At 34.8% G+C, this 26,142-nt stretch overlaps 1 protein-coding gene across 2 annotated transcripts in view; it reads left to right on the top strand.

Moving 5' to 3' along the window:
* The window catches only part of ZNF292 (zinc finger protein 292), an 81,536-nt gene extending 56,925 nt beyond the window's left edge, over positions 1 to 24,611 (top strand). The window contains exons 5-8 of one of the 2 annotated variants that reach the window (XM_036248032.1): positions 2,457 to 2,659; positions 8,692 to 8,828; positions 11,451 to 11,592; positions 17,357 to 24,611. In XM_036248032.1, coding sequence (XP_036103925.1) covers positions 2,457 to 2,659; positions 8,692 to 8,828; positions 11,451 to 11,592; positions 17,357 to 24,496 — 7,622 coding nt within the window. In that variant the 3' untranslated portion in view covers positions 24,497 to 24,611. Of the gene's footprint in view, positions 1 to 2,456; positions 2,660 to 8,160; positions 8,232 to 8,691; positions 8,829 to 11,450; positions 11,593 to 17,356 lie in introns of those variants that run through there. The other variant, XM_036248033.1, reaches the window with a different exon arrangement.
* Positions 24,612 to 26,142: the final 1,531 nt, after the last annotated feature.

Raw genomic sequence — 26,142 nt, 5'->3', positions numbered from 1 at the left:
GAGGGAAGTAGAGAACGACACAGAAGAAAGGCGGGGAGGGGAAAGGAGAGCAGTGAAAGAAGTGGACAAAGGGGATTGGAGGGGAGAGTGAGTTTTCCATATGTTCTCTGTCAAGTATTAGAATGCAATCTACTTTTTTGATCCATTTGAATCATGAGCTTCAGAATACATAGGTTTTTTTTTAAGCTAATGCTATACAGCTCTTTACTGCTATAAACTGTCATTCTAATTAGTAGACACAGTAGTCAAATGAGTTTGTTGTTTGTTTTCTCTCTCACCACTGGATAAAGCTGGATAACAGAATATTCCATTATTCTGGTCCTGGTTCTGTCATTAATTGGCTTTGTGAACCTAAGAAGTCACTTGCCTTCTGTGAGCCTCAGTTTACTCATCTGCCAAATGATATAGCTGGACAAAATGATCTATAAAATTCTCTCTGCTCTAATATTTTATATTTCTTTGAAATCAGTTTTGTCCTAAGTATGGCAATGATTTTCAGTGTTTAAAAAAAGAAAGTTTTTTTGTAATTTATGATATTAACATATATTCTAAATATCGAGTTAGCACAGAAAGTTTTTTGCATAATTTGTCATTCTAACTTTTACATGCTGCTATTTGAGATTTTAGGGACTATCTGAGATTCTCCTATTAAGATTGTCATCGGTTTTATTAAATACTTGCCACCTGTACATAATTGTTTTGCATGATCTTCAGTTTGTTGATATTAATTTTTGTGGGAGTATTTGAGATAATTCCCAGACTTTGTATCTTTAGAGTTTCCTTTTGAGAGAATTCTTGTATTAAGAAACTAAAGCTGTTTTTTTCAAGTCTATGATTTATTTGTAGCCAGAATAACTTTATTTTAACTTTATGTTTCTTAAAGTTTTTATTTAAAATCTTTACACATTTTGCTTTGACAATGAACTGAACTGTGAAGAGATATTTTCAGTGTGACCTAATAAGATCATGCGATATTAAAGAAAGAAAAGTAATGCCCTGTATATGTAAGACATATAGTCGGAGGTACCAGAAAGTTATGCATTTATAAACTTTATCTATCTTCAGTTTTTATACTTTTTGGTTTAGTTTAATGTAAAGATTAGAGAATAGCAGGTACAAAGGTCTAGATTTCAGGAAAAGGATGACATTTGAGATCCTACTTTCAATTGTTTATATGGTCATGGTTTTAATACTGAGGAGCATTGATCATACTATCTTATAGACACTAGAGGGTAGCAAAGGATATATAAAGAAGGGGAAAACATGTTTCATTTTTCATCTTCTAGTGTGTAAATGACATATTAGACATATCTTCCAGACTATTCTTAAGTAGTGAAATTGTGTGTTTTATTTAAAGGGATATAACATTTCATTACTAAAAGCCTTCCAAAGCTTTCAAGCTAGCCATCACCAGGTAAATTCTTCAACATGATTTTCATCCTGTTAAAGAAAACTTTAGGGAAAAGTTTAAATTTGCACTTGTTAAAATTTAAATTCTTCTTCACAAGTAGAAAAAAAAAAGAATTCCTATTTTTGGTGGATCAAATAAGCACTAGGAAATTAAAAGATTTGAAAAGAATAAAAATATATTATGCCTAAGTGGTACTTAAGCAAATGTTGAGGTTTATCGATTGATGTTTTCAAAACAATATCACAAATCCGCAGAAGTTTTAACAGACTCCCCCCACCTTTTAATTTTTTTTTTTTTTATCGTCATCCGAGGACATTTTTCCATTTTTTTGTTGTTGTTCAGATAGAGTGGGAGGGAAAGAGAGGAAGAGAGAGAGAAACATCGATATGAAAGGGACACATTGAGTGGCTGCCACCCGCATTACCCAACCAGGGCCGGGGACAAACTGCAGGAAACATGCCCTTATCAGGAACCGAACCCGGGTCTCTCGGGACCGCAGGCCGAAGCTCTAACCGCTGAGCCAAATCAGCCAGGGCTGTTTTTTGTATATTTTAATTTGTTCTGAAACACCTGTTAAAGCAAGATAGACTAGCATTGAAACACAATTTTAGTTTAATCTCATTTTCTAAAGTATCCAAACATTTTTTTGTGATTGTCTATATAAGTATGTAATGCCCTAGCGCTGCAAATTTCTAAGGATGCTAATCCCTGATATTCAAGAATAAATGCTGGGGGATGGGAGATTAGAATAATTTTAATAATAACATTGACTATTAAAATTTAATCTGAAATTATTTTTATCATCAAGAAGTTAATTCACATCATTCTAAATGGTACTCTCAGGGCAAAACTATTTAAATGCAATTTTAAAAAGTTAGCTATATAATTTCTTTTTGCTTAGCTTAACAGTAATAGATAATTGCAAAGAAAGGTGGGGAAAGGGGTGTAGTTCCTGTGCTTTTAAAAAATATATTTCTTGTAAGAATTTTATTGCAAATGAATTGTTACCAAATGTTAATAATCTATTATGTCTTGTTTTTTAAAGTGAATGAATTTTTAGCTTTTGAGGGTTCCATCTTGTTGGATATGAGAATTAAACATCTAATCAAAACAAATCAGTTAAGTCAAGCAACTGCTCTAGCAAAGCTGTGTTCTGACCATCCAGAGATTGGTACAAAAGGTAGTTTTAAGCAAACTTACCTTGTCTGTCTTTGTACATCATCACCAAATGAAAAGTTAATCGAAGAGGTGAGTATGTTTTCTTTTCATAGTAATTATTTTAAAAGTAAAGAAACTTCTCGATTAGATTAACTTCCCTTTCTCTTAGATAGTGAGGGAGACCATTGTTGTCAATCTTGTTTTTGGTATGCTCTTGGATAGTGATTCTAAACAACTTTCTGAATTATATGTAAAGTAATTTTATCTAGCTTCTGTTTGAAATAATTTGACCCTTTTAACTCCTTTGGCTAAATTATAGGAAAGATGGTGGTGACTTAACAATTTAGTAGGATGTTTATATTTATCAGCATTTGGGTCTTAAATTAGTTTTACCTGACTTCATGATACTTGCATATCTTTTTAACTGGCTAATTTAAGTAACTTTATAGAATTTATATTACTTCCCCCTAGGAATATTTTCTCTGCTTTTAATGTGCATAAAAAACCATTTACTATATTTAATATTTAAAATGTATCTCTTATGAGAGCTAGATATCTATATCTCTTTCTAATTATATGTAAAGATAAAGTTTATATTTGCATATGTAATCTAAAACTTAATTTTCTTAGACATGATTTTTTTACTTCTAATTTGACGTAAAGCATAGTATTTAAGTATTTTTATCTTTTATATTACAGAATTCTGAGAGTAGAATCATGGTCCAAATGGGAATTTTGCATTTTGGATGACTCATAATTTCAAAATAAAGTTAGAGACAGTTGTAGGAAAATTAAATGTTGTTAATCAAGAAACAGGGAATATGTATTTAAAGAATATGTATTTAAATGAAAACTATAATTTGTTAGTCAGTATTAATGTGTACAAGTATCTTGTATCTTTAATATAAATATCCTTCAACTCCAGAACAAGAGAGAGGAGAACAAAGGGGTTGTAGGACAGACTTAAAGATATATAAGTGGAAATACCGAGATGCAAGACAGAGAGGACATTTAACAGAGTATGTGTGATCACCTGAGTAGACAGAGATTGTAGTCAGGTTCCAGAAGGAAGATAGCCTTAGATAGAAAGCTGAATGTCCATATCAATTTAGAGTTTCTAATTATAATGATGATTGGGCCATTTTATTTTATTTTTTAATAGAAAGTGAAGAGGAAGATGGGAAGCTTAGACCAAGATTAGGAATAAGCCTGTTGTATATGACAAGGTTAATGAGGGTACTCGCGAAAATGTCAGGCAGTTTCTAGGCTGGATGGAGTAGAGCAAAGGGTTCTAGCTAAGGAAATTATGTCAGTAGTTTGAACATTGGCTCAGCTATAGACCTTTTTCTTTGCCATTTCTCTTTTATCTCAGATAATTGGCTTTTTAATCACTGTATAGCAGAGCAAAATTGAAGATTGAAGTTTTTCTGATTAGTTCAGAATAACTGTAGACAGTAGACAGATGTATAAAGTTTCTTGAGATAGTCTTTAATGTGTGTAACATTTTTTTAAAATTCTTAATTATTGTACTGTTACATCTTAGATGATTTTCAAATAAAGTTTTAATGATTGGTTTAGTCCCTGCCCTTAAGTTAGTCTGTCCATCTGTCCTTCCTTCCTGTAGCAATTTTTATTTAGTGAATTGTGCTTACCACTGGGTAAGTGCTTACCACTGGGGCAGGGGTGGGGGGTGTGGGGAGAGTTAAAAGTGAGTAAGGCATAGGCCCTGTCCTAAAGAAGCATCCCTTATATATAGTAGGAAACTATCTAAATATAGGGTGGTTGGGTTAGCATTGAAGTCCTATTTGAAGTTGAAGGCTATGAATTTGTAATCTTAAGAGAAAAAAAAAAATCTGTGTTTTTAACTGTTTTGAATAATCAAAAGATTATCTAATACTCAACCTAAGTTAAATTGCCTTTTGGTTTAATTATCCAGAGTTGAGCAGCAGCAACTCAGCCCACTCTGGGAGATCCTAAGGAAAATTTTCTTTGTGGACCCTGGGTAGTTCTGATGTCATGTGAAATGTTTTTATTTTCTTTCTCATGTGAAGCAGGAAGAATTAAGATATTCCATGTTCTTAAACAGAATTCACTAAAGTCTCTGAACCCTACCCCAGAAACAAAACTAGATTACAGAGTACAGGACAGAATATGTGTAAGTCTACACATTTTCTTGTTAAAGGTCCCTTTTTGCTTAGACATTGTTGGATTATTCTTTTATATTTCTGTTACAAATATAGAAACTTTTTCTTCATTGTTTTATGTGAGGTAAATTCTCTTATTATTTCTGCTCTAAGTAAAGATAGTCACTTTGGAACAATTGCCCAAAGACATTGCCCCCGTCAGAATAGATATGCTCACTCTCACATGACCCACTTCATTCATTTACTTTCTGGTTCTTGTAAACATTTGAGTTTTTTACCCATTCCTTAAGGTATGGTGGAAATAGATACTGGAAAAAGTCAACTATACCTTGGATCTGTGGTCCTTTTGCAGAAATTTGTATCCAAGTGAGCCAGTAGGCAAGGGATTGGCTATTTTCCAGGACACTTTCAATGTGATAAAAATAGCAGCTAGCCCTGGCAGAGGAATTGTTGCTGAGGGAAATTAGTGTGTATCTGGCTTCTCTGAAAGGAATGAGCTTTGATCTGGATTCTTGGTTTAGGTATAAAAACAAAATTTAGCAGTGTTTATTTTAGATCCAGTGTTTCTATTGGTTTTATCATTAAAATAAACATAGAAATGTCAATAGTAAAATCCTCTATCTTGTCTCTAGCCATCATTTTCTCACTTAATACTCCCCCAACTAATCATTAAGTTTGAAATATATAACCTTTATGACATTTTTCTCTTTACATATATGTTTATTATATACCTTATGTACTTAAAACATACATACATACACCTTGGGTGCTAGTCACTTTTCTTCTCTTATTATGGACATCTTTCCATATCATTCCATATAGATCAATTTCATTTTTTCCCATGGCTGCATAATTTTGTATTATGGATTTGTAATATCTTTAAGCCATTGGGGGACATTTAATTTGTTGGCTTGTACATAACATCTTTTTTTCTTGTTGAGGGTGCACTAGTAGGGTAGATTTCTAGAAGTAATGAATTGCTACGTCAAAGAATTTACACATTCTAAATACACAGAGCCATACTGTCATCCAAAAAAGATTATGCCAACTTATGCTCCCATGAATACTACATGAAATTTCTTCTTTTTTAATACTAGAGATTATCCATCTTTTAAATCTTTGCTAGCCTGAGAGTTAAAAAAAAAAAATAGTAGCTCATTATTTGATTTTATGTTTTCTTAGTATGACATGTTTACCATTTAACTTCTTTTCTAGATGGAAAACAGTTTTATTTTGATAAGCAAAAAACTATTCTTGAAATTTAATTAGAGCCAATATATTTTTAAAGTACATTTGGTTAAAAGTATGTTATAAAATATTAAGTGTTCTATATTTTTTGAATACCTGGCATAACGAGCTATATTAAAACATAAAAATGGTTCACACGTTTTAAATGATTCTTTTTGCTATACAATGATTTAGCATGATATTTCTTTAACAAACAGATCAGTCTAATTGGCTTTAACTATTTTATTCAGAGTTCAAAATTTTCTGATATTTAAATTTTTTGCTCGCTTTCAAAGCAATAGAAAATAGTTATGTGTAATATAATATAGACATAGACCCTATGTAGGTAATATATAGGTAATTCCTACTTTATGCTGTCTTGGACTTCAGAAATAATTCTTGGTCATTAAGGGATATATTTGGTATATTTTTCACTTTCCTAGTTTCGATTCAACTATTCATTAGTTTAAATATGGTTTTATTTTCCCTGCCATTCTCTTTAGTGCCACATTTTTTTCAAGAGGACTATCTAGTGGCAAATCAGGGATTTAATAAAGGCCATCAAGGGCACAGTAAAAATTATTTTTTTAGTATACCTATAAAAAATGAGATTTTTCTGTATTATTGAATATAGTAAATGTTTCAGTTGATAAATTATATGTATAAAAATAAATGTATAGAAGCTATCTTACATACATGCAAGTATAGTTTAAATTATTAAGTGTAAGATAATGTACATAATATCATTGAAAAATAAGTTTATTATATATAATGTACACTTTGAATCATTTGAGCATTTAGCAAGAATGGCTTAGGTATTAGAAGAACAAAAATAAATAATCAGAATCAAAATAAATCAAGCACTTCAAGATGTAAGAATTTTTGTTAAACCTGAACATGCAAAAATCAGTATTTAGCATTAATAAAGGGTCCCAATGTGCTTGTGCCTGTGGAATGCTGGCAAGTGCACAGACTTTGAAACTAGACCTGGGTTGAAATCTTGACTCTGCCACTAATTAATCATGTGCCTTTGAGCAAATAATTTTTCTTCTGAACCTTATCTCTAAAAAGAAGTTGTTGTATCTACCAGGCAAGTTACTGTGCTGACTAGCAATGCTATTTCAGAAGAAACTGGCACTAATAAATGAATAGTAGCTGCTATTGTTACTATTAACATCTTATGAAAAAACAAAAAAACTCATGGGTTGATTTCCTAACATTTGTCTGCATGGGTGTGCCAGGGTAACTATTTAAAGTTAATACAGCTTTTAATAAGAGATACTGTGATAAAATGGAAAGAGAGTAAGCCTTTGATGTCAGTCAGATATAACTTGATTTGTGGTCCTACCACTACATAACGGTGGAAATGGGAAAATTATGTAATTTCTTTGAACCTCACATTCATTATATATAAAATGTTAATGATAATACCAACCTAGTGGAAAGTTGTGATTAAATGTAACGTATATAGTGTCTGACAATGCATTTACTATTGTAGGTATTTGAAAATATTTGTTATATATATAGTTTATCCCTTTTTTTATTTGTTTCAATGGGGTAACTAGAAGAAATAGGCAGAGGAGCAGTTGTAAGAACGCTGCACCGAGGAGTTCTAGTACGTAGGTTTCAGTCTTAATTCTGCAATTAACTTCATACTTACTTTAAGAAATTATTGTTATTAAACACAGATTCAGAGTTGGGTCTTAGTGTTTTCTATCCCAATTTAATGTATAAAGTGGAATCTCTGAATCTATCCCCATGTAACCTTTATCCTCATTATCAAAGATCAACCTCAAGATATCCTCATCTCAGTTAGACACTTGTTCAACCTTAAACACATTACATTTTACACACACACAGGTATGTAAAAGTTGATGGGGAGAGAGAGAAGATCAACAAGGAGGGACATGGTTACCTCTATGGTACATGGGTGCTAACGGTCTGTATCGGCCTTCAATTCTTTTTGCCATTTGTCTGTTGTGCCATTTGGAATTAATCTTTTTATTCTGTGGAACACCAGTGATTTGTGATTGTAGGCTGTTTGTTACACCCTTGTCTTAGAGCAAATGCTTGTGGAAATCATAGGTAAATTTTGTTTGTTTTATGTAGTAAATTATGTAATGAGGTAGCAAATTCTAATTTTTTAAGAAGCAATAGATGTAAGTACATAATTAAATGAAGCAAGTTGCCATCATCTAGGTTATACCTTTGCATGCATGACTGTTGACAAGCTTTGAGATGGAACGATTGTATATTAAAAGAAAAATACTGGAGATTTATAGAAAACTGAGGTGAGCTTGATTTAAAAGTGTTACAGCTATATAAAATGTTTCCTGTTATACTTTATTCCCCTCAGATGAAGAAACACTGTTTATTAGTCTATATCCAGTAGACCTTTCTGTCTTTCTACTAATTCTAATGCTTTTTAAATTATTGGATAAGGGGGGGGCATACAGGTACTGCATCTTTTCTTTTTCAGTATCATAGATGTGATTTAATGGTTAAAGGGTACTTGTAATTAGCATTAGTTATTTACACATAAATGCATGCTTGTAAAGTTCTCTGGCTTATAGATTATTTCTTTAAACTGCAACCTAGTAATGACAAATTATGAACTAATAGTACTTCAGTTAATGAGGTTTTACTTGTGAAAAATGATCTGTAAATATCTAATGAAAATTTTCAAGTACATTACTATATATCTTAATATAAAATCATTTTATGGCATATTTCTATATCCTTCTTCTGTAGATTTCAGAAGTTGATTGCAAAGATGCGCTAGAAATGATCTGTAACTTAGAATCTGAGGGTGATGAAAAAAGTGCTCTTGTTTTATGTACTGCATTTTTGTCACGTCAGCTCCAACAAGGAGAAATGTACTGTGCTTGGTGAGTTATATTGTTTTAAGGACCGCACAACTCCTTAATATACCAGTAATGATCACATAATTACCAGTATTGATAAAGAAAATTTTAATGTCGGAAAATGAAAGAAATGTTTATTTTGTCTGATGCCACAATAAAAAATTATTCAAATATATATGCCACCTATTATTGAATGTGTCTATTTTTTTCCTCTGCATACTACATGTCTACGAAACTAGCTATTAGTGGTTTATGTATGGAAATATGGTTCTTTTTTTTTTTCTATGAGAGATCATTCTACTTCATTAACTTCTTCAGTGCACATTTTTTATATGGTACATTTCCAAGTGCGCAAAGCCTGTTATATTTAGTCTTTTGGAGAGATACAACCAACAGAGATGTTGACTTCAGTTAACTCTAAATCTTTAATATCAGCTGTGTTAAATTAGTGTTAGCTAAAACTGACCATTTATCTAGTCAGTCAACAGCATTATTAATCATTATTGTGGGAACAAAAAACAAAATTTAGTTTATAGTATTTTGACATTTAAGAATGTTTACCAAGTGATACATGGCATACAAATGAGTATAGAACAGGCAAGTTAAACAAATGATTGTGTAACTAAAGAATAGTAAAGTGTACCCTGGCCAGTTTGGCTCAGCCGTTAGAGCGTTGGCCTATGGTCCAGAGCGACCCAGGTTCGGTTCCTGCTAAGGGCGCGTACCTCGGTTGCATTTTGTCCCCGGCCCTGGTTGGTCGTGTGGGTGACAGCCACTCGATGCGTCCCTTTCATGTTAATGTTTCTCTCTCTCTCCCTCTCACTCTATCTGAACAAAAAATGGAAAAATGTCCTCAGGTGAGGATAAAAAAATAAATAAAAGAATAGTAAAGTGTATAATTATAAAGGTTTTCTGAGTAGTTAAGCTTTGTTATGAAAGAAGGATTATATGTGCAATAGAGAGAGAATTAATACAAATGGCCGGTAGAAAGATTCTGAAGGGAGAATAAATAACGTGTATTTATTGAGGATAAGTAGATTTCCTATATAATAAGTATCAGTGATGACTAAGAAATTAATATATTGGTTTTAAAAATCATTTAAGATTATATATGAAAAGGGAAAACAGTCTTATTATAAGACCAAAAGTAGAAAGAAGACAAAATGGAAGCTTATGTTTAGAAACACTGTTTAAGACAAGCAGTTGAGAATGGATTGGGAGCTGGATGGTGAAGGCAGAGTTGGAGGGAATGAAGTGGCAGTATAAGAAGTTGAGTTGAGACAGGAAAATCAACTCGAAAGCCAGTAAATAATCCAGCGGGGAGGCTATGAAGGCTTCCTTATGGATATAGGCTGTAGTGGAAGAAACAAGTTAACAGTCTTGAGGATAGTAAAAAGCTGGTAGGGTCAGTGATAATGATGCATTAAGTTAGAAAGATGGTGAACTGTAAAGAATGTTAGTGATCTTTTTCATATATTAAGTTTCAGGTTTCAGAAGAGATCAAAGTGAAGGAGTCTTATAAAGAACTAGAGATGTGAAAGTGGTAAAGACTGGAGAGAGAGATTTTGAAGTCCTCAATATAAGGTTAAAATCCACAAGTGAGCAAGTTATTCAAGTAGGTGGTGAAAAGACCAGACTTGCTAGGAGTGGAAACAGAGGAAATGCTAATAGGAAGGCCTGTATTGAGGAGAAAACTTGGTGAAAAATAATTGATGAAAGAACATTTTTGTAGAAGTTAACTATGGAGAACAGAAGAGAAGTAGGATGATAGGTAAAAGGGAGAAAAATTCACCACTTCAGTAAGATTATTTTCTATGAAAAATACCTTGTAATTGTATTTGAATACATTTCAAAGTTTATTTTTCAAAACTTCTGTTGTTTCACTGCTGTGACACAGATTAGTTACTTCTGGGTTCTGTGCCATCATTGATTCTTAACATTTACCTAATAATACTCTACTTGAAAATTTAAATTTAACTGACCAATTAAATGGGTCAATTTTAAATTTAAGTTAAAAGATAAAAATTAGCCCTGGCCAGTTTTTTCAGTGGTTAGAGCATTGGCCAGTGGACCAAAGAGTCGCAGGTTCGATTTCAGTCAAGTGCATGTACCTCGGTTGCAATTTGGTCCACAGCCCTAGTCGAGGTTATGTGGGAAGCAAACCAGTCCATGTGTCTCTCTCACGTAGATGATATTCTCTCCCCTCCCCCTCCCTCACACTCTATCTGAAGGTAAATGGAAAAATATCCTCAGGTGAGGATTTTAAAAAAAAAAAGATAAAAATTAAATGCTTTTAAAAACCATTATGCTACTTGAATATACACACACATTTTGCACTCTCTTATTAAAGTTCAGAAGTGGCTCAAAGTTACCATTTGTATAAATTGTTTAAATGTCAGGTGCTTTCCTAGTAAAAGGCAGTACTTTTCTCTCTGAGATTGAAAAATATTAATAATAAAATGGTAAATTATATTCTGATTTTATTTAGTCTCTAGATAACTTAGATGTTTTTCTTTTGCTTTTAAACTTAATTATACATACAGAATTCAAATCTAAAACCAGTTTTAATTTCAGATGTAATGACTGCACTGACATAGTCCATGTTTATTCCATTACTGCTCTAACTTATGTTTTATACTTTTTTAGGGAACTCACTCTGTTTTGGAGTAAATTACAGCAGAGGGTAGAACCATCTGTACATGTATACCTGGAAAGATGTCGTCAACTTTCTTTGTTAACCAAGACGGTATATCACATTTTCTTCCTGATTAAAGTTATTAATTCAGAGGTAAGAATAATTGAGATCTCTTTTCTTAATGTAAAATACATAAAATATCTTTAATAAAAGACATTTTGGCACCTTTCTCACTGATTTTTATTTAGTGCTTTAAACATCGATATTTTCTTAATTGGTCCTTTAAAACATTTGATGCAGAGAAACTAAAAAATGCAAATGAGAGCTAGGGGCTTGCTCTTAGCCTGGAGAAAAGTAATATACTTAATAATTGTAATTTACCATTCTGTAATTTTTACTCATAGTTATTACACTATTTTGATAATTTGCCTCTATAGAAATGTGGAGAGTGTAAAGGGAAATTTAAGAGTTAGCTTCCTTTGCCAGCCATCTAGCAGATCACACTATCTAAAAATTCTTCTTTTACGGAACACCCAGAAATACTTGATAAAATTAAACAAAATTTTTTTTTTTTTTATGTATAGCATCTGAGATTTCAAGAATTAGGGAAATCTCCAGGCTCAAAATGCAAAGAAACCTAAAAACAAGAAAAATTTGAGCTGATGCTAGACCTCTCCTTCTGGTGGAGATTGGGATATGTTAGTACTTGCAATTAAGAGGGTTGAATTGTAATGTTTACACAGGGATAGAAGGTAGCTATACGGGGATAGGAGATAATATCTTGGCTCTCTCAAGTTGGAGAGTTAGAACTGAGCTCTGTCTTCCCTCCTCCGCCAACCTGTGAAGTACTATAATTTCACTCTAGGGTAGATTAGAAAAATATTACTCAGACACGGGTGATAAGGAAACTTGTGTGTGTCCAACTGGCCTGTGAGTCAGAGGACAAAATGTTCCCTCTTAGGAGTTATAACCATTGGTCTTCCCCCACACAGATTTTGGCTCCACACTTACCTGTACAGTGATACCTCGGTTCTCGGACATAATTCGTTCCAGGAGGACGGTCGAGAACCAAATTGTTCGAGAACCGAAGCAATGAAACCCAATAGGAAATAATGGAAACTGGATTAATTCGTTCCACGCCCCAGAAAATGCCTATTTACTGGCCTAATTTGTATATAATATGTAGAAAAACATAAGTCTCAACAAGAAATAAAAGTGTACAGTATGTCTAAGGGTTAAATTCAGTGTAAAGCGTGACTCTCTCCACAAAGCGTGACTCTCTCTCTGCACTCGCACTGATGACGCAAGCAAGGCGCGCTGGGCCGAATGAACGCCATTCGGCTCAACTCGGCTCATCTCGGAAGTTCGAGTTCCAAATATTTGTTCGGATTCCAAGACAAGAGTTTCTCGAATCTCCTGGTCGAATACCGATTTGGTCGAAATCCGAGGCGTTCGAGAACCGAGGTATCACTGTATAGTCCAGGAATCCCTATGTCAAGTAAGAATGTTGAACAGGGTAAAGATGAAGTGAGTCTGGGCTGGTAATACTGGGATTCCTGGCAGAAGCAAATGTAGAACTGAAGAGATAAACCCTCAGAACAGGATTCTCAGATAAAGCCCTGCTTATGATGACTTCATGATCAAGATTTAAAAAACATGAAACAGTCTGCCAAGGAATTTTTAGCAAAGAGAAATAAAAGGATTAAACATTCCAGGATAAAAGCTATAAACTACATACATTTATTATTATTATTTTTTTTAATCCTCATCCGAGGACATTTTTCCATTTTTTGTACAGACAGAGTGGGAGGGAGAGAGAGGAAGAGAGAGAGAGGGAAACATCGATGTGAAAGGGACACATCAAGTGGCTGCCACCCGCACGACCAACCAGGGCCGGGGACAAACTGCAACCGAGGTACATGCCCTTAGCGGGAACCGAACCCGGGTCTCTCCGGACCGCAGGCGGACGCTCTAACCGCTGAGCCAAACCGGCCAGGGCAAACTACATACATTTAAAGACAAATTGTCAAGATTTATAAAACATGAAGCAATCAGACATGAATGAATTTCAGTACACAGAATAGGAGAATTATTTGCCTAATAGTTTACAATAAATAGAATTATGGATAAATCTATAACATACATATATTTAAAGACATAAAATAAGGAATTAAAACATGAGAAAGGAAAATAGTATCAAAATGACCAAGCAGTGCCCGGCCAGTGTGGCTCAGTGGTTGAGCACCAAGAGGTCACCAGTTCGATTCCCTGTCAGAGTACATGCCCAGGTTTTGGGCCAAATCCCCAGTGTGAGGGGCATGCAGGAGGCGGCCAATCGATGTTCTCTCTCATCGATGTTTCTATTTCTCCCTCCCTCCCTCTCTCAAATCAATAAAGAAAAAAATAAATAAATGACCAAGCAGATTTTGAGTCAAAAGAACTTTTACAAATAAAAGAACGTAGTCACTGAAATGAAAACACTTAACAGATGCATTAAACAGATTAGACACAACTGAAGAGGGAATTGGTAAGCAGAGGTTGCATGTGTTTCCATTTATTTATTAACTAAGTCAGAATCCAAGTTTTATAAAATTAATTTATTTTCTTGTAGGAATGCAGTTGGTTTCTATTTTAAATGTTCACAGAAAACACTTCATGGATGTGCTGCCTCACATATCATGGAATGCCAAACAGTTTTTAGGAATCCTTAAAAACAAATTCAGCATGACAAGAAGTAGTTTTAAATTCGTTTTTTGTTTTTTTTTTTAAAGAAGGGACCAAAAGACACTCCTATTCCTCCCCCCCTTTTTTTTTGTTAATTCTCACCTGAAGATATTTTTTCATTGATTTTTAGATAGAGTGGGAGGAAGGAAGGGGGAGAAAGAAAGAAACCAATGTGAGAGACATAGCACATCACTTGATTGCCTCCCACACGACCCTGACCAGGGTCAGGGATCAAATCTGAGACCCTCCACAGGCCAACGCTCTAACCACTGAGCAAAACTGACCAGGGCCCTCCTGTCCCCGCCTTTTTATTTGTTTTATTCACCCATGGATATTTTTCTACTTATTATCAGATAAAGTGGGAGGGAGGAAGGGAGAGAGAGAGAGAAAACATCGATGTGATAGAGCCACATCAACTGGTTGCCTCCTACACGACCCGATCAGGGCCAGGGACGAACTGAAACCGAGGTACATACCCTTGACTGAATCAAAGCCATGACTCATTGGTCCATGGGCCAATGCTCTAACCACTGAACCAAACTGGCCAGGGCCTCCTATTCCCTTTTTAAAGTACCTTTTAAAATCTGTAGTTAGTCAATATATCTTATATGTGTCTTCATTTTTCTCTCTCCTGAAATAATTTTATTTTGAGGAGGAAGGAGCAGGAATAAATTCTTATGCTTTTCTCTTTTGCTCTGTCATCCTTGTTAACTCATCTTGCTTTTTCATTTTATATAGTATAGTTCTACAGTTAAAAAATAAACTTAGAACAGTAAGTTTCTTAGGAAATTACTGCAGTTTTAAAATAGAAGTTATGCCACAGCTTTTGTCTAACTAAAAAACAACATGGTTAAGTAGAAGGAACTTGGAACCAGAAGTCAGACAAACTGGCTATAAATCTTGACTTGCTATTGACCAGTTGATAACTTGAACCACTTTGGATTTCATTTCTTAATCAAAAGAATTTAGAAGGTTAGGTAAAAGTGACTCTTCTCCCTCAACCTTACACTGCTCTCACAAGAATACCATATTGGAAAGGGGAAGAAAACTTGAACAAGAGCTGTGCATCATGGTAGCTGTTAGCCACTTGTGGCTATTTAAGTAAAATGTAAAATTATTTCTTCAGTCACAATAGCCACGTTATAGGTGTGCACTATCTCCTCCATGTGGCTAGTGACTACCATGTTGAACAGCACAGATAAACAACATTTCCATCATCTCGGCTCTGAGTAGTGCTTTTTTAGAGGGATGTAGAGTTCAGAAATAAAGCAGGTAAAGGAGCAGTTAAAAGCATGAATAGTCTGGCAGGGTGGTGGGCGAATTGGTTGGAGTATTCTCCAGTACACCAAAAGGTTGCAGGTTTGGTTCCTGGTCGAGACACCATTACTTGGTTTGCAGGTTTGATCCCCGGTCTCGGTGTTTGTGAGTCAACCAGTCTGTTTTTCTTTCATATCAGTGTTTCTCTCTCTCTCCTTCTCTCTCTAAAAATCAATAAAAATATATCCTCTAGTGAGGATTTTAAAAGAAAAAAAAAAGTATTTGTTCTTAGAACGGCGGATGAAGACCAAAATATATATTTCTCGTTATCACAGTATCACAAGTTAGTATCAAAACAAATGAGAGAATGGCACATTTGGGTAACTACGGTTACTTCAGTTTGCCTGGTTTTGTAGGCTATTTGGGTAGGGGGAAAGGTAAAAGATGTAGCTAGACAAAATGACACATAGGTTAGATAATGAAAGCTCTCTTTTATACCATGCTTAGTTACATTTGATTCTGAAATACATAGATAACCATTTAAGAATTTTAAAGCAGTATAAGACAATGATGTGTGTCCTTTCTTAACTGTCACTTTTAAAACTTCAGTTTTAGCCCAGCCAGTGTGGTTAAGTGTCAGCCCATGCACCAGGGGGTCACCGGTTCAATTCCTGGTCAGGACACATGCCCAGGTTGTGGGCTCAAGTCCCCCAGTGGGGGTGTGCAAGAGGTGGCCCATCGATGTTCTCTCTCATCAATGTTTCTGTCTCTCCCCCTCTCCCTTTCCCTTCCTTTCTCTCAAAAATTCAGTAAAGAAAAAAATTTTTTTATTGGGTTTTTTATCCTTGTTTAGTCCATTTTTTCCTTGGTTTTCTTCTTGGTCTTTGCACCCTTCCTTTTCCTGAAATCAAATCCGGTTCAGTGTGCCAGCCTCCTTCCTTCACTCTCTTTTTAGCTCACAAATTTAAGGTTCTGTTTAGTAAAATATTTTTGTTTCTTCTTAATCTGTGAAAATGCAGGCCCTATCAGCTTTTTTTTACTTCTTTTTTACATTTTGATCTTACACCACATATATTCATTCTCATAAATATGGCCAACATCTTTTGGTTGGCTTATTTTTCATATAAATAAATATATATGTTTATTTATTTATTTATATATTTTCCCCTTCTGGTTCCTTTTTAAAACCCATTTTATCTTCATATCTTTCAAATGACTTACATTCACTACTGCTGTCTTACAATAACAGTTCAAGATGCTAATTCAAAAGGAAAAATTTATGTTTCCTTCTACTCCTAATTCTTAAACTGCTTCATCCATGAGGTAGGGCATTTGACATTCAATTTTGTGATCAACTAGAATCTCTACTATTAAGGATGAAATAAGTTTATTTTGTTAAAGTAAAAATCTCATTTCATTACTCAGGAAATAACGGGAACATTCTCAGTTTTGTAATTGGGTTAAGAGGGTTTGGTTTCAGAAGGATTGCAAATGCAAACTTAGGAAATGAGATTTGTTAATGGCATTTATTAATCACTTACAATGTACCAGACATACCAGACTATTCCCGGTACTTTAGATACATAATATCTATTAATGCTCACAGCAGTTTCACAAAGTTTGTGCTCTTTTGATCTCTGTTTTATGAGTGGGATATGAAAGGTGAGAAGTAAATAACTTCCCAGTTTGCCTGGCTATTAGGTAATCTTGGCTGCCACTGCTTATGCTTTCTCTGATCTACTGTACAGTTCATTTTACACACAACACACCACCACCACCCCCAGACTAAGTTGCAGTGCTTTATAAGGAGCATTGTTTCATATATTGACTATTGCAAAATTTGAGAAAAGCAAACCTCAATTTTAAATTACTAAATTCACAAATCTGTATTGATTAGTGTAGATTAAGTTAACATTTCCTATTTGCTTTTTCACAGACTGAAGGGGCTGGACTTGCTACCTGTATAGAACTATGTGTTAAAGCTCTTCGCTTGGAATCTACAGAAAATAACGAAGTGAAAATATCTATTTGCAAGACCATTTCATGCTTGTTGCCTGATGATCTGGAAGTTAAACGTGCTTGTCAATTGAGTGAATTTCTTATTGAGCCTACGGTAGATGCATATTATGCTGTGGAAATGTTGTATAATCAGCCAGACCAGAAATATGATGAAGAGAATCTTCCAATACCAAATTCTCTACGCTGTGAGCTCTTACTTGTATTAAAAACTCAGTGGCCCTTTGATCCAGAATTCTGGGATTGGAAAACCTTAAAACGACAATGTCTTGCGTTAATGGGGGAAGAAGCATCTATTGTGTCTTCAATTGATGAACTAAATGACAGTGAAGTTTATGAGAAAGTAGTAGACTACCAGGAAGAGATCAAAGAAACTTCTGTGAACGGACTTTCTGGTGGAGTTGGTGCTAATTCTGGCCTTTGTGATGAAAAGCAGAAGAAGAGAGAAATAAAACAATTAAGGGAGAGGGGATTTATATCTGCTAGGTTTCGAAATTGGCAAGCCTACATGCAGTATTGTGTACTATGTGACAAGGAATTCCTTGGCCATAGAATAGTACGCCATGCTCAGAAACATTACAAAGATGGAATTTACAGTTGTCCTATATGTGCAAAGAACTTTAATTCTAAAGAAACTTTTGTTCCTCATGTCACGTTGCATGTTAAACAATCTAGTAAAGAGAGACTAGCAGCTATGAAACCATTAAGAAGATTGGGAAGGCCTCCTAAGATCACAACTACCAATGAAAATCAGAAGGCTAATGCTGTGGCCAAGCAGGAACAGCGGCCTATAAAAAAGAATAGTCTCTATTCAACAGACTTTATAGTATTTAATGACAATGATGGTTCAGATGATGAAAATGATGACAAAGATAAATCTTATGAGCCAGAAGTGGTCCCAGTACAGAAACCAGTACCTGTCAATGAATTTAATTGCCCTATAACTTTTTGTAAAAAGGGCTTTAAGTACTTTAAAAATCTAATTGCTCACGTAAAGGGGCATAAGGATAATGAAGATGCCAAGCGCTTTCTTGAAATGCAAAGCAAAAAAGTGATTTGCCAGTACTGTAGGCGGCATTTTGTAAGTGTTACTCATCTCAATGATCACTTACAAATGCACTGTGGCAGTAAACCATATATCTGTATACAGATGAAATGTAAGGCTGGTTTTAATAGTTACGCGGAGCTCTTAACCCACCGAAAGGAACATCAAGTTTTTAGAGCAAAGTGTATGTTTCCTAAATGTGGCAGGATTTTCTCAGAAGCTTATTTACTATATGATCATGAAGCACAGCATTATAATACCTACACTTGTAAGTTTACAGGTTGTGGTAAAGTATATCGTTCTCAGAGTGAGCTAGAGAAACATTTGGATGATCATAGCACTGAAAAAGCGCTGCCTCCAGAAGACCAACTTAGTTCATCTGGAGCTTCTGTTCAGCCTTCCAAAGTGAATCAGAACTCAGAAGGGAACACTGAGAAAGAGAGGTCTGTGCTACCTTCACAAAATAACATTGAAAATACCTTATCAGCAGATAGAAGTGATGCTTGGGTTAAAAGTAAGGCAGAATCTGCTGTGGCCAAACAAGACCAGATTTCTGCTTCCGAGCTCAGTCAGACTGATGAAACGTTGCCAAATGGTTTGGAAAACCCTGCTGCCACTACTCTGCTACAGACAGGTGAAGTAGCTGTGTCCCTTAAGGTGTCCCTCAACCAGGGGATTGAGGATAACTTTGGAAAGCAAGAAAACTCAACTGTGGTAGACACTGGTGAATCACTGGTTGCAAACTTACATACAGTAGTTGAAGATACATGTAATGATTTGTGTCATCCAGGTTTCCAGGAGAGAAAAGAGCAGAATTGCTTTAATGAAGTTCAGATTACCCAGAATTCTTTAGTAAATTCAGAAACCCTCAAAATAGGTGACCTTACCCCACAAAACTTAGAAAGACAAGTGAACAATTTGATGACCTTTTCTGTGCAAAATGAGACAGGATTTCAAAACAGTTTACCAACATCTAAGTTTGAATGTGGAGGTAATGTGAAAACATCGTCCAATCTTTATAATTTACCCCTTAAGACATTAGAAGGTACCACATTTGCTCCACCACAGCCCAACCTAAGTTCTTTAGGAACTCCATCAGTGCCTCCAAAAGCGCCAGTTCAGAAGTTCAGTTGCCAGGTTGAGGGTTGTACTCGAACGTATAATTCTTCACAGAGTATTGGGAAACACATGAAGACAGCACACCCTGACCAGTATGCTGCATTTAAAATGCAGTGCAAAAGTAAAAAAGGTCAGAAATCTAACAACTTAAATGCACCAAATAATGGAAAGTTTGTTTATTTTTTGCCATCACAAGTGAGCAGCTCTAACAATGCATTTTTTACGCCACAGACCAAAGCCAATGGGAATTCTTCTTGTTCAGATCAGTTGCAGTGTGTCTCATCTTCCATCTTTCCAGCTCATTTAACCAGTGTGTCAGCTCCACTGTTGCCTTCAGTGGAAAGTGTCATAAATCCAAATATATCTTCTCAGGATAAAAATGAACAAGGTGGTATGTTATGTTCCCAGATGGAAAATTTGTCTAATACTACCTTGCCAGCACAAATGGATGATTTAACCAAAACAGTTTTGCCTTTGAATATTGACAGTGGCTCAGATCCTTTTCTTCCTTTACCTGCAGAAAGTAGTTCAATGTCTCTCTTTCCTTCACCAGCAGATAGTGGGACTAATTCTGTTTTTTCCCAACTGGAAAACAGTACAAATCATTTTTCCTCACAGATTGAAGGAAACACTAGTTCCTCTTTTCTGAAAGGAGGTAATGTTGAAAATGCAGTTTTCCCCTCACAAGTAAATGTTGCAAATGACTTCAGTAGCACCAATGTGCAACAGTCTGCTCCTGAAAAAGTTAAAAAAGACCGTGGGCGAGGCCCAAATGGGAAGGACAGAAAACCCAAGCACAACAAAAGGGCTAAGTGGCCTGCAATTATCAGAGATGGGAAATTTATCTGTAGCAGGTGTTATAGGGCTTTTACCAATCCCAGATCTCTGGGTGGACACTTGTCTAAGCGATCTTACTGTAAACCACTGGATGGAGCAGAAATTGCTCAAGAACTTCTGCAGAGTAATGGGCAGCCTTCTCTTCTTGCCAGCATGATTCTCTCCACAAATGCAGTAAATTTGCAGCAGGCACAACCATCTACACCATCTACCTTCAATCCAGAAACATGTTTTAAAGATTCATCATTCCTACAACTTCTTGCTGCTGAAAATCGCTCATCAACATTTTTACCAAATACATTTTCCAGGGCTGGTGTAACTAACTTTAATACAACTGTTAGTCAAGAAGGAAGTGAAATTATTAAACAGGCTTTGGAAACTGCTGGCATTCCCAGTACATTTGAGGGTGCCGAAATGCTTTCTCATGTTCCAACAGGTTGTGTCTCAGATGCAACACAAGTAAATGCGACAGTGATACCAAATCCAACAGTGCCACCACCCCTGTTGCAGACTGTGTGCCATCCAAACACCCTGCTGACAAACCAGAATAGAACACCAAACTCTAAAACTCCCTCCATTGAGGAATGTAGCAGTTTGCCTGGTTTTCCAACAAATGACTTATTACTGAAGACTGTTGAAAATGGTTTGTGCTCTAGTACATTCCGTAATTCTAGTGGGCCATCACCAAATTTTACCAGTAATAGTTCACGTGTTTCAGTTATAAGTGGTCCTCAGAACACAAGGTCCAGTCATTTAAATAAAAAAGGAAACAGTGCTTCTAAGAGAAGAAAGAAAGTTACTCCATTAATTGCACCTAATGCATCCCAAAACTTGGTAACAAATGACTTAACAGCAATGGGACTTATAGCAAAGAGTATTGAGATACCAACTACTAACCTGCATTCAAATGTAATTCCAAATTGTGAACCTCGGGCTTTGGTGGAAAATCTAACACAGAAATTAAATAATGTTGACAATCAGTTATTTATGACTGATGTAAAAGAAAACTTTAAAACCAATCTTGAGTCTCATACAGTGTTAACTCCTTTACCATTAAAAACTGAAAATGGTGATTCCCAAATGATGGCTTTGAATTCATGCACAACTTCAATAAATTCTGATTTGCAGATTTCTGAAGACAATGTTATACAAAACTTTGAAAAGACTCTTGAAATTATTAAAAGTGCTATGAATTCTCAAATACTTGAGGTAAAAAGTGGATCTCAGGGTGTTGGTGAAACATCACAGAATGCTCAAATAAATTATAACATTCAGCTTTCTTCATTAAACACTGTACAAAATAACAAATTACCTGATTCCTCTCAGTTTTCCTCCTTCATAGGTGTGGTGCCAACAAAAAGTAACATTCCCCAATCTGAAGTATTGCATAAGGAGGATCAAATACAGGAAATTTTAGAAGGCTTACAGAAATTAAAATTAGAAAATGACCTATCCACCCCAGCATCCCAGTGTGTACTAATGAATACGTCAGTGACACTGACTCCTACTCCTGTTAAATCAATTCCAAACGTTACAGTTGTTCAGCCAGTTTCTGAAATGCTAAATAATATTCAGTTTAGTGACAAAGTTAATAAACCCTTTGTGTGTCAAAACCAAGGCTGTAATTACAGTGCTATGACAAAGGATGCACTATTTAAGCACTATGGGAAAATTCATCAGTACACTCCAGAGATGATTCTGGAAATTAAGAAGAATCAATTGAAATTTGCTCCATTTAAATGTGTAGTACCTACATGTACAAAGACATTTACAAGAAATTCTAACCTCCGGGCACACTGTCAGTTGGTACATCATTTTACAACAGAAGAAATGGTAAAGTTAAAAATAAAAAGGCCTTATGGGAGAAAGTCTCAGAGTGAAAATTTGTCAGCTCCCCGAATAACACAAGTAAAAAGACAGCTAGCTGTGACAGAAGAAAATAAAAGGGAATTACCGTCTGCTGTGGAATTGGGAGCAATGAAGGAAAATGCCTTCAGTAATACAGCAGTGATTCCAGAAAAACAACTTACAGAAAAAAAAAGTCCTGAAAAAACAGAAAGTTCTTCACAAGTGATCACAGTTATTTCAGAACAATGTAATACAAATTCTCTCACAAACATGCAAACCAAAGGACGGAAAATTAGGAGACATAAAAAAGAAAAGGAGGAGAAAAAACGCAAGAAGCCAGTTCCCCAATCCCTTGAGTTTCCAACAAGATACAGTCCCTACAGACCTTATCGATGTGTTCATCAGGGCTGCTTTGCTGCCTTTACAATACAGCAAAACTTAATTCTGCATTACCAAGCTGTACACAAATCAGATCTACCTGCATTTTCTGCAGAGGTTGAAGAAGAAAGCGAAGCTGGTAAAGAAAGTGAAGAAATTGAAACTAAACAAACTGTGAAAGAATTTCGATGTCAGGTTAGTGACTGTTCTCGAATTTTCCAAGCAATTACTGGCCTAATACAACACTATATGAAACTTCATGAAATGACTCCTGAGGAAATTGAAAGTATGACTGCTTCTGTTGACGTTGGGAAATTTCCATGTGACCAGTTAGAATGTAAATCTTCATTTACCACATATTTGAACTATGTTGTTCATCTTGAGACAGACCATGGAATTGGGATAAGGGGAAGCAAAACTGAAGAGGATGGCATATACAAGTGTGACTGTGAAGGCTGTGACCGTATATATGCAACTCGGTCTAACCTCCTTCGACACATTTTTAATAAGCATAATGACAAACATAAAGCTCATTTGATTCGGCCAAGAAGATTAACATCTGGTCAGGAAAATATATCAAGCAAAGCAAACCAAGAAAAGACAAAGTCCAAACATCGAGGGACAAAACACAGATCTGGAAAAGAAGGAACCAAAATGCCTAAGACCAAACGAAAGAAAAAAAATAATTTAGAAAACAAGAATGCAAAAATTGTACAGATTGAAGAAAATAAGCCTTATTCTCTGAAACGTGGAAAGCATGTATATTCTATTAAGGCTAGAAATGATGCCTTATCTGAATGTACAAGCAGATTTGTAACCCAGTATCCTTGTATGATAAAGGGGTGTACTTCAGTTGTTACAAGTGAAAGCAATATAATTAGACATTATAAATGTCATAAATTATCTAAGGCATTTACAGCACAACACCGCAATCTTCTTATTGTCTTCAAACAGTGTTGCAACTCACATTTAAAGGAAACATCTCATCAAGAAGTTGTTAAGAATGATGTGAAAGAATCTGATACGTGTGTATCAGAAAGCAATGATAACTCAACAACTACAGTTCCACAGAAGGAAGTTGAAAAAAATGAAAAAGACGAAATGGATGAACTAACAGAATTATTTATTACAAAATTAATAAATGAAGACAACGCAGGTGTGGAGACCCAAGCTCATACCTCTTCAAATGTAAGTAATGACTTTCAGGAAAATAACCTCTGCCAATCAGAAAAACAAAAAGCACCTAATTTGAAGAGAGTTAATAAAGAAAAAAATGTCTCCCAAAATAAAAAGAGGAAAATTGAAAAGGCTGAACCTGTACCAGTAGTTGAGTTGAGTAATATGCATAAGGAAGAAGAAACTGCTGTTGCAATTCAAACCACTGAAGAGCATCCTGCATCTTTTGACTGGAGCTCATTTAAACCAATGGGATTTGAAGTATCATTTCTGAAGTTTCTTGAGGAATCTGCAGTGAAACAGAAGAAAAGTACTGACAAAGACCATTCAAATAGTGGAAATAAGAAAGGATCCCATTCAAATTCAAGAAAAAATATAGACAAGACTGCTGTGAATAGTGGAAATCACATATGTTCTTATAAAGAAAGTGAAACCTTTGTACAGTTTGCCAATCCATCACAGCTTCAGTGCAGTGATAATGTAAAAATTGTTTTAGACAAGACTCTGAAAGATTGCACTGAGCTTGTCTTAAAGCAACTTCAGGAAATGAAACCTACCGTCAGTCTGAAAAAACTTGAAGTACATTCAAATGATCCAGATGTGTCTGTTATGAAAGAAATCAGTATGGGTAAAGCCACAGGGAGAGGGCAGTACTGATAACTAATGTGCTATAAATACATCATTTACACTTTTATTTTAAATAGAAAGCCATCAAGCATGCTAGAATTGTGAAACTTTTCATTATTTTTGGTTGTTGTTGACATGAATTAACCTGGCCAAAAAAAACAAAAAGGAAAAAAAAAAACATGACATTTGTCATGTAAAACTTTTTTTATCCCTATGGGACTTGAAGAACAGAATCAGAACTGCAGTTATTGTAAATACTGAGCTAAACCTCAAATTTCTATCAACCAGTTTCCCCTTTCATGAACTAAAATGAATTATCTGTGACTGATTTGTTTCACCAGGTCACTTCTCATGTATAACATTACTCTTTGTTTGTAGATATCTTTTTTGTATATATTTATTATTGTAAATCATTTGCTGCCACCAGCAGTGTGTAAGTCTAAACTATTAAATTACACATTTATATTTGGAATTTTAATTTTTAACTAAGTAATCAACTTTTTAAAACTCCTTTTATTGTTTTAAATTAAGAATTTTTTTAACTGAAACTAGAAACTCTGCCATAGTTCATTGATTTTTACAAAAGCGTTTATTTACAAGATATCAAAATTACTTTTCACAAAGTAGGCACATTATATCAACACCTTGCTCTGCTTTGTAAATTTACCATCCAGGATTTGGGGTGGTGTTCATGTGAAATTGAAGCAGATTCTTTACTAGTTTCCTGTAGCTACAGTCTCACCCCCCTCCCCCATGCTTCTAATTGGATATAGATTATATGATTCCATGAAATCTAATGGAAATGTGAATAAAGAATTTACATCAAGATTTTAAACATTTGGTATTTTAAAAAATCCTTTGTGAATGTGATAGAAACTAGTAGTGTGGAGCAGTGTAAATATTTGAGGTGGTGATTTGTGAAGTAGCCCAGTATTGCCTTAAATAAAATCACATTTCATTTCTTGTTTTATACATGTGATCTTATAAAGGGGTTTTTTTTTCTTTCATTTTCTGAGATTTATAGATTGGTGTATAGCTTTAAAATGTATAAACTTTTGTGGAAAAATTTTTTTAAGCATTTTTATAAATCTTAAAATTGGTATCATCAAAGTGAGCCCATCTTGTGTTTATAAAATACAAGAGTCCTTTGAAACACTTTCTATAAGGAAGTTGGATGTTTTGATTTTACTGTTTATAGATGTTAGATTGTACAGATTTGTCTGTATTTTCCCACCATATCTAATGATGCTTTTTTCATTAGATTGGTCTTTGAGAGCAGTATTAGTTGTTACAGATTATTTTGGTTATTTAGTATATAGTTAGCTCTTATAGTTTAGCTTTATTTACCATATTTATACTGTGGATTCACAGCTAGAGATAGAAGTTAATTTTAGAAGAGTTTAGTTGAAGCCCAACTAAATCAGCACTGGAAACAAAAGAAAACATCCTTTCAAATTGACTTTTGTTTTCTGAGTGCCATAAATAGTAGCATTGATTTTTGACTTTGTGTTTGTTATAAACCAGTTGCATTCACAATATTATTAGCCTGAGATATTGATGAGATTGTGATTATATGAAAATGTGTGTATTCCCTGTGTAACATCAGATTTGCAGGAAAATGAAGCACTTAACTGAAATTGTTGGTACTCTGAATAAATGAGCAAGTATTATAGTTT

This window comes from Molossus molossus, unplaced genomic scaffold (assembly GCF_014108415.1).
Source record: "Molossus molossus isolate mMolMol1 unplaced genomic scaffold, mMolMol1.p scaffold_m16_p_8, whole genome shotgun sequence".
NCBI classification, from domain to species: Eukaryota; Metazoa; Chordata; class Mammalia; order Chiroptera; family Molossidae; genus Molossus; species Molossus molossus.
Note: the sequence above shows the minus strand (reverse complement) of the source record. Positions and strands in the feature narration are given on the sequence as shown.